Genomic DNA, 16,191 nt, shown 5'->3' with positions numbered 1-16,191 from the left:
CGAGGGATGCAGAGACTGACATACAGCATTTATCTCCTTTTAAACAGTGCACGTTGCGTGGCTTCCCTGCTAATGCTCTGCCACTAATACTTTAGCCATAGACCCCAAATAAGCATGCAGATCAGATGTTAGACTAAAGTTTTGCTAGATTTGCCACATGCTTGTTTTAGGTGGGTGATTCGAACACTACTGATGCATGAAAGATCAGCAGGACTGCCAGTTAATTGGTACTGTTTAAAAGGAAATACTTATGGCAGCCTCCATATCCCTCCCACTTTTGTATTCCTTTAGATACCATTTTAGATGAAAAAAGTAATGGTCACATGATCTCTCTCACGCTCTTCTTCTTGGATGCTTCCAGTGCAGTTGGTAGGTACTCTATGCCTCATGAAAATACACAGTATCGCACATTTTCTTTTCTTGATTTATTTAAATTACAGCTGTATAGCCTGATAATGCTAAATAGATTGTAGCTGCACTCCAACATTTAGCTACATTTTTATAATTCAGCTTCACTTGTCTGTTTTCTCTTTCAACTAATCACCTAATCGTGCCCCAAGTTGTGCTTTAGATATCTTGTACCATCGCCTTATGCATCAATTGCACCAACTTGGTTGGTATAAACTTTTGGTAACAGTTTTGGATGCACGCAAAGGAAAGTATGATCTGCAATAGGCATCATATTGGGGGTACTATTATCTTAACCTCCTTAGTGGCTTGATTCTTCTTAGCTTCTAAAAGTGGTACAATGTTCTCTCTGGAAAGAAACACACCGCTAAGTATAGACAGCCAGAGAGCCTCACCCACCCCTAGTTTAGGCAGCCAGAGAGTGACCCCTGTAAGTAGATAGCTACTGTACACTCTAGTTTAAGTAACCAGAGAGTGACCCCAGTCCAGGTAGTCAGTGTACTCCCCAGAAAATCCAGAAAGTGCTCCCTCCCCATATAGAAAGCCAGAGAGGTCCCCAAAGTATAGGTTGGCAGAGAGTGCCCTGCCTTTATAGGTAGCCAGGTAATGCCCTCCAGTTTAGTTAACTAAAAAGTTCTACCCCATCATAGGTAGCCAGACCCCCCCCCCCCCTCCCCCAGTGAAGGTTTCCAGAGAACTAGAGGGGGCTCCTGCCCTCAAGTCAGTATAGGTAGTTAGGATGCCACCCAATTCAGTATAGGTTGCCAGACCCGCCTTGCAGAGTGAATAGCGGAGCCCAGAGATCACTTACCTCACTGGGATATGGCCACATGCTGCAAGTCTTCCTCCTGTCCTCTGGGGGCACTACATCTCTATGCTGAGATCACCCTCTGTGAAAACCAGGACCAGTGTAACCAGTGTATCTTGGGCTTCCTGAGCCACCAGGCCCTGAACCAGATGACCCTCATTCAGGTGGGAGTGCCACCAATATAGGGCAGTGAGAGCTCAAGTTACACAGGAATTTTTTAAAATCCTTTTTTGGATTTTGCAGTGCTCATAAGCAGTCACATTATTATGACCACCACCTACCTCTGACTTAAGGGACACTCAGCCAGTGAATAAATGCATGTATTTTGTACATAATGTGGGTACATAATGTGGGAAGTTAGCAAGTTGCCAAAATGTAACACAGATTAAAAAAAATATGATCATCAGCTAATAATAATAATCAGCTACCAGCATTTTCGGAAATGGCAGTGTTTGTGAACTGTTCATCGGTTGCTACTATGTGGTTGCAGTGTTCCATTAATGGACAAATAGAAACTTTTTCACAACATGAAATGGGAACTGTGGAGAGCTGTGTTGGCTGGAGAGGACCAATCATAATTCACCATAAAAATCAATCCAGAGGTTTCCAAATGTGTGTCAAAAGTGCCTGTGCAGCGAACCCTGTTTCCAGTGAGGCTCCAGAGCTGGTAACTGCATTTATAACCACAAGAGTTCATCACAAGTCATGGCTGCAATGTGCACAGAAGTTTTGACATTGGACTTGAGCGAATAGGCAGAGTATTGCCTTCTACAATGAATCATGGTTTGAGCTCAATTCTGTGGTTATTATTTTTCTTTACAGAGTATTTGGAAACACAGTAATTTTTTATTATGGAATGTCTATAGTTTCTTAAATATTACGAAAATATCACCAAATCAGAATCAGAAGCTGCCATTAACAAAGCTTCTAGCTAATAAACAGCTAAAATAGGTGTAATTATACATTTTGTTGATGCGTGATGGACAAACGTGCGCAAATTAAGGTGTATATATTTTTTGCATTTCAAATTAAATTTGTAAAGAAAATATTAAAACGCTATGCAAAAGCTATATGGTCAATGCCATTTGCAATTACCAGCATTTTCTCTTATAATGAGTTCAACTTTTGGCTCAGCATGCACCTGAGTACAGTTTGCATGGTGATAATAAATTGTCATACAAACTGGTTGAGACCAGAGATTGAGACTGCAGGTTGAGACTAGATATGGTCAATGAGATGCAAATAATTCTGCTTATGCAGCTTGAAAATGGTCCAAACAAATTCCATCGTATTGGTCCATTATCAAGCTGCATCATTTTGCATAAAAAAGTTGAATTAGCCTAAATAGTCTCGTAACTATTTGCTTCTAACTGGTTGAGACACCTCTGCAGGTGTGTAGAGGTGTGAGAAATTTCTTCTATTCAAAATCCGAAAATAAAAGAGGGTATAAGCAGCGGTGGTTCCAACTTCACAAATTTAAAAAAAAATTTTGGGGGGGGAAGGGGTACAAAGAGGGCACAATGGCTGGCCGGTAGGGCCCATTTGGATGATCAAAGCTGATGTTTGTATAGCGAGCTTTAGATATTTTTTGGCTAACTCAGGTAATAAAATTAAGGCTAACTAGTTCAGCAATGATAGTAACAAAATGTAAACATCACAAATAGAACTATTGACTTAAGCAGAGCAGATAATCAAAATGCTGGTGCTATTATTGAAGAAAAGTTACGTACAGATGTACTTGGCTAGTTTGCTGGCATGCTTTAATCCTTAATTGCTAGCAAGCTGCTCCTGTGTGGACAGATCACAGACAAATCATTCCAGTTCCTAGCCTGTGTATCACGATTTCACAAGCAAGGTAAGGGATAGAAACACTGTGTAATTCCTTATCTTAGTAGCCAAGCATTACGTAAAATACAAGCTTTAGTTTATTGGCTAATTTAAAAGAAAAACAGTGAGCTTTCAGCTATTAACCATTCTTCACACTCTATTCCTGTTGACTGACAATGTTAGAACACACAAGCAGAAGGAGATATAGAGATTGTTTTTGCAAATATAAGTATCATCCAGACACATTAATTACAAGGCATCTTGCAAGGATTGTGAGGTATTTATGGCAAATAGTTAAGACTCTTGGTTTACTTAAAGAGGAACCGTAACGGCAAAACGTCCCCTGGGGGGTACTCACCTCGGGTGGGGGAAGCCTCCGGATCCTAATGAGGCTTCCCACGCCGTCCTGCGTCCCTCGGGGATCTCGCTGCAGCCCTCCGTACAGCCGTGACGTAATATTTACCTACCTGGCTCCTGCGCAGGCGCTCTGACGGCTGTCGGCTCCGAAGTAGGCGGAAATACCCGATCGCCGTCGGGTCCGTGCTACTGCGCAGGCGCAAGTCTCCGGCGCCTGCGCAGTAGAGCGGACCCGACGGAGATCGGGTATTTCCGTCTATTTCCGAGCCGAATGCAGCCACAGCGCCCCCGCTGGAGCCAGCAAAGGTAAATATTGAAATTACAGTCGGGCCTGTCGCCGGCTGTTCAGAGGGCTGCAGCGAGACCCCCGTGGGACGCAGGACGGCGTGGGAAGCCTCATTAGGATCCGGAGGCTTCCCCCACCCGAGGTGAGTACCCCCTAGGGGATCTTTTTAAAGTTACAGAGTCTCTTTAATGCCTACATTCACTGTATACTGCTGGATCCTGGAAACAGTTAACTTTACGTTACTGGCACTTAGGGGGGGGGGGGGGGGAACAGTGATTCCCAGGGGAGGCCAGTGCCCCAGCGTGCCCCAGTGTAGTGCCACCCATGAGTATAAGAAACAACTACTTAATTTTGTTTCTGCCAAAGGAGGAAATACAAGGTATTAGAATGTCAGTGTTGTTTCTACCACCTGATAGAAAGTAAGAATGAAGTTTCTACTGCAAATAGGTTTTAAATACCATCTAAAAGTAGATGCCAAGTGTTGACTTACCTACAGCTTTGTCACTACTACCAATTCACCAAAAGAGTGGTTTATTAAGCACAAGGATAAAAGGTGTCATAACACAAAGCTCACGTCATCAGGTCAACATAAAGTGCCAATGAGGTGTACAAAGAAGAGGTGCTGATTAATGTGCATTGGACATAAAACACATAATATCAGGAAATGCCTTTGAAATGTACATAATAATAGAATATGTCTGCTAAGTGTAGCATACAGAGACATATAGTATTGTACAAATATAATGGTCTATGTAACGATCCTAATCAGTTAAAGACACAAATAAATCAAGTCTAGAATCTATACATTCATAAAAGAACATTAACAATAGAAATCATCTTCTAGTAAGTATAGATATCTCAGCCTAATTCCAAGCTCCAAGCCATTTGCATCATGTGAGCCAAAATTATTATTAGCATCCAATTGACTATATCTAATTATATCTATATCTAAAATCTATTGTCCATATTGAATTATATTTATTATCAGTAGGATGTGCAGGGGCATGGGATGGGATGTGTAGTACAGATATTTAAGAGAATACAGTGTTAGGTGACACAGATATTGATGGGCAGCATCTATCCGTGAAGAGATAATGGCATTTACCTGCACTTATCAGGGATGTGGAAGGATCTCTTAACCTCCCTGGTGGTAATTCCAAGCTGAGGTCGGGCTGAGATTCAGCTGCTTAGAGCAGTAAGCCCGAGCTCAATTAGGGCTGGCCAAAAGCGATGCACGCTTTGTTTTCCTGGGTCCTGCGCCCAGGCTTCTCCCCCATGGCCGCCGGGATTCCCTTACCTCAAATTTTTTGGGTGGCCAACCAGGACGGCCAAGCAGTGGTTTGCGGTGGTGTGACATCAACGGGGGGAGGGGGCAGGGAAAAAATAATAGTGGACCTGAACTTTTGCACAGGGCAGAAGGGAAACCGAGAACTGCACCCTGTCTGATCCCCCTCAGATCTATACATACATTTACACATATACAGTACATACATATACACACACATATATTATATATATATATATATATATATATATATATATATATATATATATATGAGCTTATCTGCCATCTCTGCCATGGCAGTCAGGTGACACAGTGTGTGTCACCTGTATATACATACACACACACATATTATATTTATATATATATATATATATATATATATATATATATATATATATATATATATATATATATATGTGTGTGTGTGTGTGTGTGTGTATGTATATACAGGTGACACACACTGTGTCACCTGACTGCCATGGCAGAGATGGCAGATAAGCTCATTTGAAAGCACAGGAGGTTAACAATTTTGCTTCCCAACTGCTTCTGGGCTAAGTGCTTCTGCCTTATTGTTACCAATTTTTGCCTGGATTTTGGCTACTCTCTGCCTGCCGTCTGGACAGACGTCTGCTTGGATTTTGACTGTTCTCTGCCTGCCGCCTGCACCGACGTCTGCCTGGATTTTGACTACTCTCTGCCTGCCGCCTGCATGGATGTCTGCCTGGATTTTGACTGTTCTCTGCCTGGCGCCTGCACCGACGTCTGCCTGGATTTTGACTACTCTCTTCCTGCCACCTGCAACAAAGTCTGCCTTGATTTTGACTACTCTCTGCCTGCCGCCTGCACCGACCTCTGCCTAGATTTTGACTACTTTCTGCCTGCCGCCTGCACCGACCTCTGCCTCACTGGCGAACTGAGGGGGCTATTCCGGGTGTCTGGAACCTCCCCCCTGCACTGAGCTGTGTATTCAGCCAGGGAAGCTCGCATAATATAAACAGCCTCATTCTCCCTCCCTTCTTACTTCTGGTGCCTCCCTCCAGCTAATAGAATGAGAGAGGCAGCCCAGCTTCCCTCACAAGAAGATGCAGCCTGCAGTGAGAGAATGTTGATTATGGAGTCCCGGACTCTCCACAGCACAGAAGTGTCAGACATGATGAAATTAGAGTGCAGGCAAGCTCGTAAATATGCACAGCATGATGCAGAGCTTGCCTGGACTCAGGGTCTGTGGGCAAACATCTGTCTGGTCTCTCCCCATTGTTATAATGACTGCATGTGTGGATAAGGTGGGGATAACAAGCTGAAAAGTTTTTGACAGTCCCTAGACTCCAGGAGGGCTTCTTTCTGACTTGTGTGAGAGACTGACAGGGACAGGAGTCCGATTACAGGCAAGTAGCCTGTGTGATGTGGGACTTCAATACAGATAAGTTCTCTGCTCCATTTCAGGCTATTCTCAATTTCTCCACTCCTCTCTCTGGGCTAGTGCAACGCCAAAATGACAATAGCAATCGCTAGCAATTTGTGAGTGTGATTTTGTGAAGTAATTTTCAGAGCGATTTTTGAACGAATTGCTCAAAAACATGCTACATGCAGTATACCTGCGATTTTGAAAAAATCACAACGCTGCTGTGGGAACAGTCACATAGGGTAACATTAGCCAAGCGCTTTTCAAATCACTGTTGATTTGAAAAACGCTCAGAAGCACTCTTGGTGTGCACCAGCCCTCCCTCATTCACCTTTGTTTCCCTCTTCCCCTAGAGCTGTCTGTGTGTTCTTGTCTTACAGGAAAGCTAAATAAAAGTGCAATCCTGGTGAGGCAAAATATTATTATTTAGTATTTATGTAGCGCCGACATCTTCCGCAGATGCATATATCCCTGCATCATATGGGTATCGCTTGCGCTATGTGAAACTATGTAGCATATTCCACTGAATTGTCCAAACTAAGTCTATCTCCTGTTCCTCTCTTGGGGAGTTGTTCCAGCGCTGTACCCCGTTCACATTTGCTGCTACCAGAAGCCCTCAGAAACACTAGTGTCCTTGAGTACTTCCAAAGATAGGCAGCTCTGTAATACGCCAGCGCACTTTTGTGCATGGGCAGTATGGAGCCACCTGTCTTCGGAAGCACTCGGGACATACGAGCTTCTGGACCTTTCAGGAACCCCCCCCCCCCCCCCTTAAAAATCCTGCGTTTGCCCCTGCGCCTGGACTTTGACTACACTCTGCCTGCCTTAATTGTACAGTTAAAGTTAATTCATAAATGTAATTGATTCAAAGATGTTGTGTTCCAGTCTTTTATTTAAATGCAGAATATCTACCAGGCTTTTATTCTAAAATATATTGTGGTGAGTTATGACTTAAGAATTGGAGGCCTAAAGTTCTTGAAAAAAATGTAGCCCTCTTAGACCCATAAATCCATACAGAAATGCACCGGAAAGGTTAAGGAAAAGCAACCCTAAAATGGTAAGGCCTCAAGGCAAGAGCTTTCAATAGTGGTGCCTGTAGCTGCATGTCTAAGCAGTACCTGTGTATTAGAGGGTTCTGCTATCAAAGTCCTACAATTAAAGTGGTTTTTTGATGTGAGAGCCATAGCATTTTAGCTATGTTGGTTTTGAATTGTATACGGTCATAAAAATATTATTATTTTACCCTCAGGTGGATTCCTGAATCTAGTCGCTGGCTTATTCTTGGAGGAAAATATGAGCAAGCAATTAAAGACATCAAGAAAGTAGCTAGAATTAATAGAAAGACAGAGGAGGTGGAAAAACTAACAGTGCAGGTATGTATGTAAGCACAATCATTTAAATACAGTTATCATGGTGTACTGGTGCAATAGTTTCACAAGCTTGCTATCAGGACTGGTCCACCCATGATGCCAAGTGAGGCGACTTCCTCAGGCAGAAACAGGACAAGAGAGTGTCTGTCCAACCAATACCGAGGGCAACTGTACCTGGCTAATGTATACTGGAGGCAATTGTACCTAGCTACCAATACTGGGGCACCTATGCCTGGCTACCTACCTATACTGAGGGTGTTTTTTTTTTTGAGGGGGGCTCACTGCAGCTAAACCGTGTGTTGTAAATTTTCTGGTGCTATGCAATCGTTCCAATTCGGGGGGGGGGGGGGGGGGGGGAGGGGAAGGTGTTAGGGGCATCTTCACCTGTTTGCCTCAGGCAGCAAAAAGTCTAGAACCGGCCCTGCTTGCTGTTCAACATAATTTATGAGCAGCAATCTTTTTTCAATAGAATGGTGGGGACTGGGGAAGGTGAAAGCGCACCTCTGGTGTAAAACATTTTTTTAGAGGTATGCTATTGCCTGGCATGTCATCTGTGTACTAAAACTCAGTGAGACCCCTTAGCAGCTGGGTTTTGGCTCCGCTCCTTGCAGAAAAGGCCTTGGCAGTTTTCTCTATACCCAGAGCTAGAGACAGAGAAAAGACACAGGTCTTTTTCTGCAAGGGGGCAGAGTTACATACTAGAACCCAGCTGATACAGGGCTCTGGTTAGTCCTATTACGCAGAAGACGTGCCGGGGCATTATGACTTTTCAGCATTAGCAGAGGTTTTATTATCTACACCAAAGGTGCACTTTAAAATCTTTGTCGAGTTATCACTGCATTCTCTGTCGGAGACAAATCCTGTTCTTCATAGACATCTCAGAATGGGAGGGGAAATCTACTCAGAGAAAGGACCAATTCCACTTCTAACAGTTGTCATCAAAACAGGCCATCCCATTATCTAGATCTATTCCCATGACAACCATAAAATGTTGTAGTTCGCCAAACTTTTCATCTGATTCAATTGCAGCTATTGCTGGTGTTACGGACTAGTGATTGTCTAACACAAACCATTTTTATGCATGATTCTATTAAAGCATTAAAGATTAATTGTTATGTGAATATATTTTCACATAGTAGTGTATAGAAAAAATATAAATCCAAAACTAGTGGTCTTTTCTGTAGATTTGGTTATTACTTTCAGGGGCGCCTCTAGCCATTTTGTCACTCCAGGCGAGAAAACCAGCAGCAGCATTTCACCAGAGAATAATCATAAAGCAAAAATCATAATCATAAAAACAATGCGTCATTGTTTCAGAAGAAAATAATCGTAATGCGACAGTGTTTCACCCGAAAATAATCTTAATGCATCAGCGTTTCACCAGTGGTGCTCAAATACCCCTTTTTAAAATTCGAGTTTGGTCGAATTCGAATAGTAAATTATTCGAGGTCAGTCGAATATTCGAGTCGAATAAATTTTACTATTCGATTCGACCTCGGACTTCGAGCTCACTATTCGAGTCGGTATTCGAGCTCATTATTCGAGCTGACTATTCGAATTGGCCTTAAATAGCTTCCCAACACTTGTTTTGAGGGTGAATGATGCAAGAAACATATTTTTTTCCAAGTAACAACAGCAAGTGATTATGTGGGGATGTTCCTTTAAAAAAAAAAAGGTGAAAAGAGAAGTGGTGTCCAGAATTTTGTTCAGTACTGTATATACTTCTTCTTCTTCTTCTTCTTCTTCTTTATCTTCTATATCTTCTTCTTCTTCTTCTATATCTTCTTCTATATCTTCTTCTTCTTCTTCTATATTGTCTTCTTCTTCTTCTTCTTCATCTTCTTCTTCTTCATCTTCTTCATCTTCATCTTCTTCATCTTCATCTTCTTCATCTTCTTCATCTTCATCTTCTTCATCTTCTTCTTCTTCATCTTCTTCATCTTCTTCTTCATCTTCTTCTTCATCTTCTTCATCTTCATCTTCTTCATCTTCTTCATCTTCTTCTTCTTCTTCTTCTTCTTCTTCTTCTTCATCTTCTTCTTCTTCATCTTCTTCTATATGGTCTTCTTCTTCACTTATTTCTCTTTTCATTTTTTTTTTTTTAAAGAAATGCAGCTATTTTTGAGCGTAACAACAAATAGCTGATGGCGCACGCATGTTGGAAGCGCCATTGTATGTGCTCCCTGGCAGTGGAAACACACAGACAGCAGGAGGTAAATTCAGCAGCAGGAGGGGGAGGATGAGTGTGTGGCAGCATGCAGTCAATGAGGCAGGCAGCGTGACATAATAGCCCTGGTACCTAGCGGTGATACCAGGGCTGTAAATAAACACAACAGGAGGTCCCAGACAGCGGTCGTGCAGCCCACATTGTGTCCAATACACAACTGGGACAACACAGTTTTCAACCCGGGCACCTCAGAAAAATTAAACCTTTTTTTGTAATGGTTTTGTAGTTTTGGTTTTACAACCAATTACACAGATATATAGCTATTTTTTGACGTAATAGCTGGTGGCAGAGTGGCAGCAGAAGGTAAATCTGTGTACCCTGGCGGTGGGAAACACAGACAGACAGCAGCAGCAGCAGGAGGAGGAATGGAGGAGTAATTATGTGAGCAGCTATTGTTTGACGTAATAGCTGGTGGCAGTGTGGCAGCAGAAGGTAATTCTGTGTACCCTGGCAGTGGGAAACACAGACAGACAGCAGCAGCAGGAGAAATGGAGGAGTAGTGTGAGTGTGGCAGCAGGTAGGCAGCGTGACATAATAGCCCTGGTACCTAGCGGTGATACCAGGCCGTAAATAAACACAACAGGAGGTCCCAGACAGCGGTCGTGCAGCCCACATTGTGTCCAATACACAACTGGGACAACACAGTTTTCAACCCGGGCACCTCAGAAAAATTAAACCTTTTTTTTTTTAATGGTTTTTTGGTTTTGTTTGTAAAAGAAATTACACAGATATATAGCTATTGTTTGACGTAATAGCTGGTGGCAGAGTGGCAGCAGAAGGTAAATCTGTGTACCCTGGCAGTGGGAAACACAGACAGACAGCAGCAGCAGCAGGAGGAATGGAGGAGTATTGTGAGCAGCTATTGTTTGACGTAATAGCTGGTGGCAGTGTGGCAGCAGAAGGTAATTCTGTGTACCCTAGCAGTGGGAAACACAGACAGACAGCAGCAGCAGCAGGAGGAATGGAGGAGTATTGTGAGCAGCTATTGTTTGACGTAATAGCTGGTGGCAGTGTGGCAGCAGAAGGTAATTCTGTGTACCCTGGCAGTGGGAAACACAGACAGACAGCAGCAGCAGGAGAAATGGAGGAGTAGTGTGAGTGTGGCAGCAGGTAGGCAGCGTGACATAATAGCCCTGGTACCTAGCGGTGATACCAGGCCGTAAATAAACACAACAGGAGGTCCCAGACAGCGGTCGTGCAGCCCACATTGTGTCCAATACACAACTGGGACAACACAGTTTTCAACCCGGGCACCTCAGAAAAATTAAACCTTTTTTTTTTTAATGGTTTTTTGGTTTTGTTTGTAAAAGAAATTACACAGATATATAGCTATTGTTTGACGTAATAGCTGGTGGCAGAGTGGCAGCAGAAGGTAAATCTGTGTACCCTGGCAGTGGGAAACACAGACAGACAGCAGCAGCAGCACACAGCAGCCCACTGTAGGTGTAAAATGTGTGGCTGCAGGCGACGTAATAGTCAAAGTGAACCAGGCTGGCTTAATGAGCAGGAGCCAGGAGGTGGTAAAGGGTGGTAAGGCACATTAACGATGGTTCTTAGCCAGTTCATGTCCCCCTCTCGCCGACAACAGGGGCCAGGAACTCGCCTTCCACCCACGCCTGGTTCATCTTGAGAAACGTCAGTCTGTCCACAGACTTGTGAGACAGACGTGAGCGTTTCTCGGTGACCACGCCACCAGCTGCACTGAAGCAGCGCTCGGACAGCACGCTGGAAGGGGGGCAGGACAGCACTTCCAGGGCGTACTGCGCCAGCTCGCTCCAGATCTCCAGGCGCTTGACCCAATACTCCATGGGATCAACAGGGGCATCGCTGTCAAGCCCGCTGTAGGACCCCATGTAGTCAGCCACCATGCGGGTCAGGCGCTGGCTGTGACCGGAGGAGGATGCTGCTGCATGCACCTCCTCTCTAGTCACTGCTGCCGGAGCCTCTACAGTCCTGTAGAGCTCGTGGCTGAGAGACAGCAGGTCTGTGGGGCGCTTGCTGCTGCTGGATGCAGGCACCTGCTGCTGCCTCTGTGCTGGCTGCTGGACAGTGGGGGTGGAAGGCTGGGGGAAGGCTTCCTCCAAGCGCTCAACAAGGGCCTGCTGCAAGCTCCTTATTTGTTGCGCTGGGTCTCCTCCTGCAGGCGGCAGGAACTGGCTCAACTTCCCCTTGAGGCGTGGGTCCAACATCATGCTGATCCAGATGTCCTCCCTCTGCTTCATCTGGATCACCCTGGGGTCCCTGCGCAGGCACGTCAGCATGTGCGCTGCCATTGGGAAGAGGCGGGCCACGTCTGCTGGCACATCAACGGCAGTGCTGCTGTCCTCATCCTCCTCCTCTGCCTCGTCAGCCTCATCCTCTCTCCACCCCCGCACCAACTCAGCTGCACTGTGCTGCTCCCCCTCATCAGCAGCAAGGTCAGGGACCTCCACCAAGTCCTCCTCCTCCTCCCCCTCAGAGGTGGACTGTGCAGCTGCTTGCCGCTCCTGCTGGTCCAAGGCTGCCGCTCCCTGTTCCAGCAAAGCATCGAGGGCCCTGTTCAGCAGACAAACCAGGGGCACCCACTCGCAGACCATAGCATGGTCCCTGCTCACCATGTTGGTGGCCTGCAGAAAGGGAGCCAGCACTAAGCACACCTGCTGCATGTGCCTCCAGTCATCATCGGGGACGATGGACGGGATGTTGCTGGTCTTGTCCCTTCTCTGAGCGGCGGAAACAGTGGCCAGGGCAAGGTACTGGTTGACAGCGTGCTTCTGTTCAACCAGACGCTCCAACATCGCCAGGGTGGAGTTCCAGCGAGTCGGAACGTCAATGATCAGCCGATGGCGTGGCAGATCCAGCTCCTTTTGCACGTCTTCCAGGCTCGCACAGGCTGCAGCCGAGCGCCGGAAGTGACGCACAACGTTCCTTGCCGTTTCCAGCAGTTCGCCCATCCCCTGGTAGGTGCGCAGGAACTTCTGCACCACCAGGTTCAGCACGTGGGCAAGACAGGGGATGTGGGTCAGGTTTCCCCTGTCTATTGCGGCAACCAGATTGGCCCCATTGTCGGCCACCACCTCTCCGACTCTGAGGCCTCTGGGGGTCAGCCAAATCCTCTCCTGCTCCTGGAGTTTGGCCAACACATGGGTTGCCGTCAGCTTGGTCTTCCCAAGGCTGACCAAGTGCAGCAGCGCTTGGCAGTGGCGGGCCTTCACGCTGCTGCTGAGGCGGGGGGTTTGGCCAGGTGTGCCGGAGGATGGCAGAGGATCGGAGGAACCTGCTGCAGTTCCCCTGACCCTGCGGGGTGGCACCACCCACTGTGTTGCTGCTGCTGCTGTGCCCGCTGCTGCTCTCCCATCCTCACCCCCTTCCACCAAGCTGACCCAGTGGACAGTGAAGGACAGGTAGTGGCCTGTCCCGAAGCGGCTGCTCCAGGAGTCCATGGTGACGTGGACCCTTTCACCAACCGCGTGCTCCAGCCCTCGCTCCACATTGGCCATCACAAAGCGGTGCAGTGCAGGAATGGCCTTGCGGGCAAAGAAGTGTCTGCTGGGGAGCTGCCAGTCTGGGGCTGCGCAAGCAAGCAGCGCACGAATGTCGCTCCCCTCCTGCACGAGCGTGTACGGCAGGAGTTGGGAGCACATGGCCCGTGCCAGCAAGCCGTTCAGCTGCCGCACGCGACGGCTGCTGGGAGGCAGAGCCCTAACCACCCCCTGGAAGGACTCGCTCAAAAGGCTCTGGCGTGGCCTTTTGCTGGCACGGGAATCAGCAGACACAGCGGAGGAGGCCACTGAGGACTGGCTGCCAGAACAGGCCTCAGTGTCGGCGGCTGGAGTTGCAGAGGGGGGAGGAGCAGTGCGTTTCCGCACTCCTGCTGGTGCTGCTGGAGGAGCAGGAGGGCGGGTGGCTGCTGTTGCTGCTGCTGCTGCTGCTGAAGGCTGTGCAGTGATGGGTGTGGTGCCACTGCCAGCACCAGATGCCTTCAGCCTCTGGAACTCCTCATGCTGGTGGAAATGTTTCGCAGCAAGGTGGTTGATGAGCGAGCTGGTGCTGAACTTTAAGGGGTCTGCACCTCTGCTCAACTTCCGCTGACAGTGGTTGCAAGTGGCGTACTTGCTGTACACTGTGGGCATGGTGAAAAAACGCCAGATTGGTGACAAAAACGACCCCCTACGGCATGGAACCGCTGCTGCCTGTCTCCCTGTGGTGGTTGGGGGGGGGGCTTGGGTGCGGCTGGTGGTGGTACTGGCAGATGCTGCTGCTGCTGAGCCTGAGACACCAGCAGGCTGTGGGACCTGCCTACTGCTGCCAATGCTTGCAATGATGCGCCTCCTTGCAAGGCCCACAAGCGCATCCTCCTCCTCCTCCTCAGAGCTGCTGAGGACGACATCCCCTGGAGGTGGTGGCACCCAGTCTCTGTCTGTCACCGTGTCATCATCATCCTCCCCCTCCTGAAACATGTCCTGCTGGGATGATGACCCCCCAAACTCCTCTCCTGATGCATGGATGGGCTGCTTGACTGTCGCCACAGTCTTGCTGTCCAATCCCTCATCCCCCAAAGTGCCCATCAGCATCTCCTCCTCAAAATCGCCAACAACAGCAGACAATACCCTGATGGTGCCTGGGGTAAAAATACTGCTGAGTGACAAGTCGCCAACTTGTGACGGTGAACTGGCCTCCTCCTCCCCCCCAGGCCCTGCTGGGCGGCTGCTGCGAACAGGGGTGGTGGTGGTGGTGGTGGTGGTGAGGGTGGAGGCCTCGGATGCAGAGCTGATGGCGGGCTGCTCATCCTCCGTCATGAGTTGCACCACAGTGTCTGCATCCTTTTCCTCAATGGGACGTTTCCGACCCGGCTGGAGGAAAATCGGAGCAGGTGCTACACGCTGCTGCTGCTGTGTCTCTGCAGCGTGAGTTGCAGATGCTCCTGCTGGGCGGCGCCCAAGGCGTCCACGGCCAGTGGCTATGGGAGGAATGTTAGCCACTGACGCTGCTGCTGCTGCTGCGGAACTGTGCATGGTGGCGCGGCCGCGGCCTGCCACAATGCTGCTCCCTCTCCTCCTGATTCCCTTGCTGCCCTTCCCCTTGCCCAAACCGCGCTGGCTGCCACTTCCAGACATCTTCGATGTTTTGGGCGTATAGACAAAAGTTTTTTAAAAGGGCGGGTGAAAAGTGGGGTACTTTAATGGAGTGGGTTGGTGGGTGAGGTGACTGAGTAAGTGTCCCTAGTACAGTAAGTAAGTAGTAACAGTCAGGAAGTACAACTAGCAGTTACAATAATCAATCAGTAATCAGAAGGAAATAGAGTGTGTGTTGTGTGTACACAGACAGTGAGTGCACACACGCAGGAGCTAGTAGCCTATGAACAGTGACTGAGTGTCCTAGACTCCTAGTACAGTAAGAGTAACAAGTAGTAACAGTAAGTACAACTAACTAATTACAATAATCAATCAGTAATCAGAAGGAAATAGAGTGTGTGTAGTGTGTACTCAGACAGTGAGTGCACACACGCAGGAGCTAGTAGCCTATGAACAGTGACTGAGTGTCCTAGACTCCTAGTACAGTAAGAGTAACAAGTAGTAACAGTAAGTACAACTAACTAATTACAATAATCAATCAGTAATCAGAAGGAAATAGAGTGTGTGTAGTGACTGTGTACACAGACAGTGAGTGCACACACGCAGGAGCTAGTAGCCTATGAACAGTGACTGAGTGTCCTAGACTCCTAGTACAGTAAGAGTAACAAGTAGTAACAGTAAGTAACTAACTAATTACAATAATCAATCAGTAATCAGAAGGAAATAGAGTGTGTGTAGTGTGTACACAGACAGTGAGTGCACACACGCAGGAGCTAGTAGCCTATGAACAGTGACTGAGTGTCCTAGACTCCTAGTACAGTAAGAGTAACAAGTAGTAACAGTAAGTAACTAACTAATTACAATAATCAATCACTAATCAGAAGGAAATAGAGTGTGTGTAGTGTGTACACAGACAGTGAGTGCACACACGCAGGAGCTAGTAGCCTATGAACAGTGACTGAGTGTCCTAGACTCCTAGTACAGTAAGAGTAACAAGTAGTAACAGTAAGTAACTAACTAATTACAATAATCAATCAGTAATCAGAAGGAAATAGAGTGTGTGTAGTGTGTACACAGACAGTGAGTGCACACACGCAGGAGCTAGTAGCCTATGAACAGTGACTGAGTGTCCTAGACTCCTAGTACAGTAAGAGTAACAAGTAGTAA

General features: G+C 47.0%; 1 protein-coding gene across 1 annotated transcript in view; it reads left to right on the top strand.

Moving 5' to 3' along the window:
* The window catches only part of LOC137537885 (solute carrier family 22 member 6-B-like), a 145,849-nt gene that overhangs the window by 72,719 nt on the left and 56,939 nt on the right, over positions 1-16,191 (top strand). Inside the window, exon 5 of the mRNA XM_068259830.1 lies at positions 7,623-7,746. Within this exon, the coding sequence (XP_068115931.1) occupies positions 7,623-7,746 (124 nt within the window). The remainder of the gene's footprint in view (positions 1-7,622; positions 7,747-16,191) is intronic.

Source organism: Hyperolius riggenbachi, chromosome 11 (assembly GCF_040937935.1).
Source record: "Hyperolius riggenbachi isolate aHypRig1 chromosome 11, aHypRig1.pri, whole genome shotgun sequence".
NCBI classification, from domain to species: Eukaryota; Metazoa; Chordata; class Amphibia; order Anura; family Hyperoliidae; genus Hyperolius; species Hyperolius riggenbachi.
Note: the sequence above shows the minus strand (reverse complement) of the source record. Positions and strands in the feature narration are given on the sequence as shown.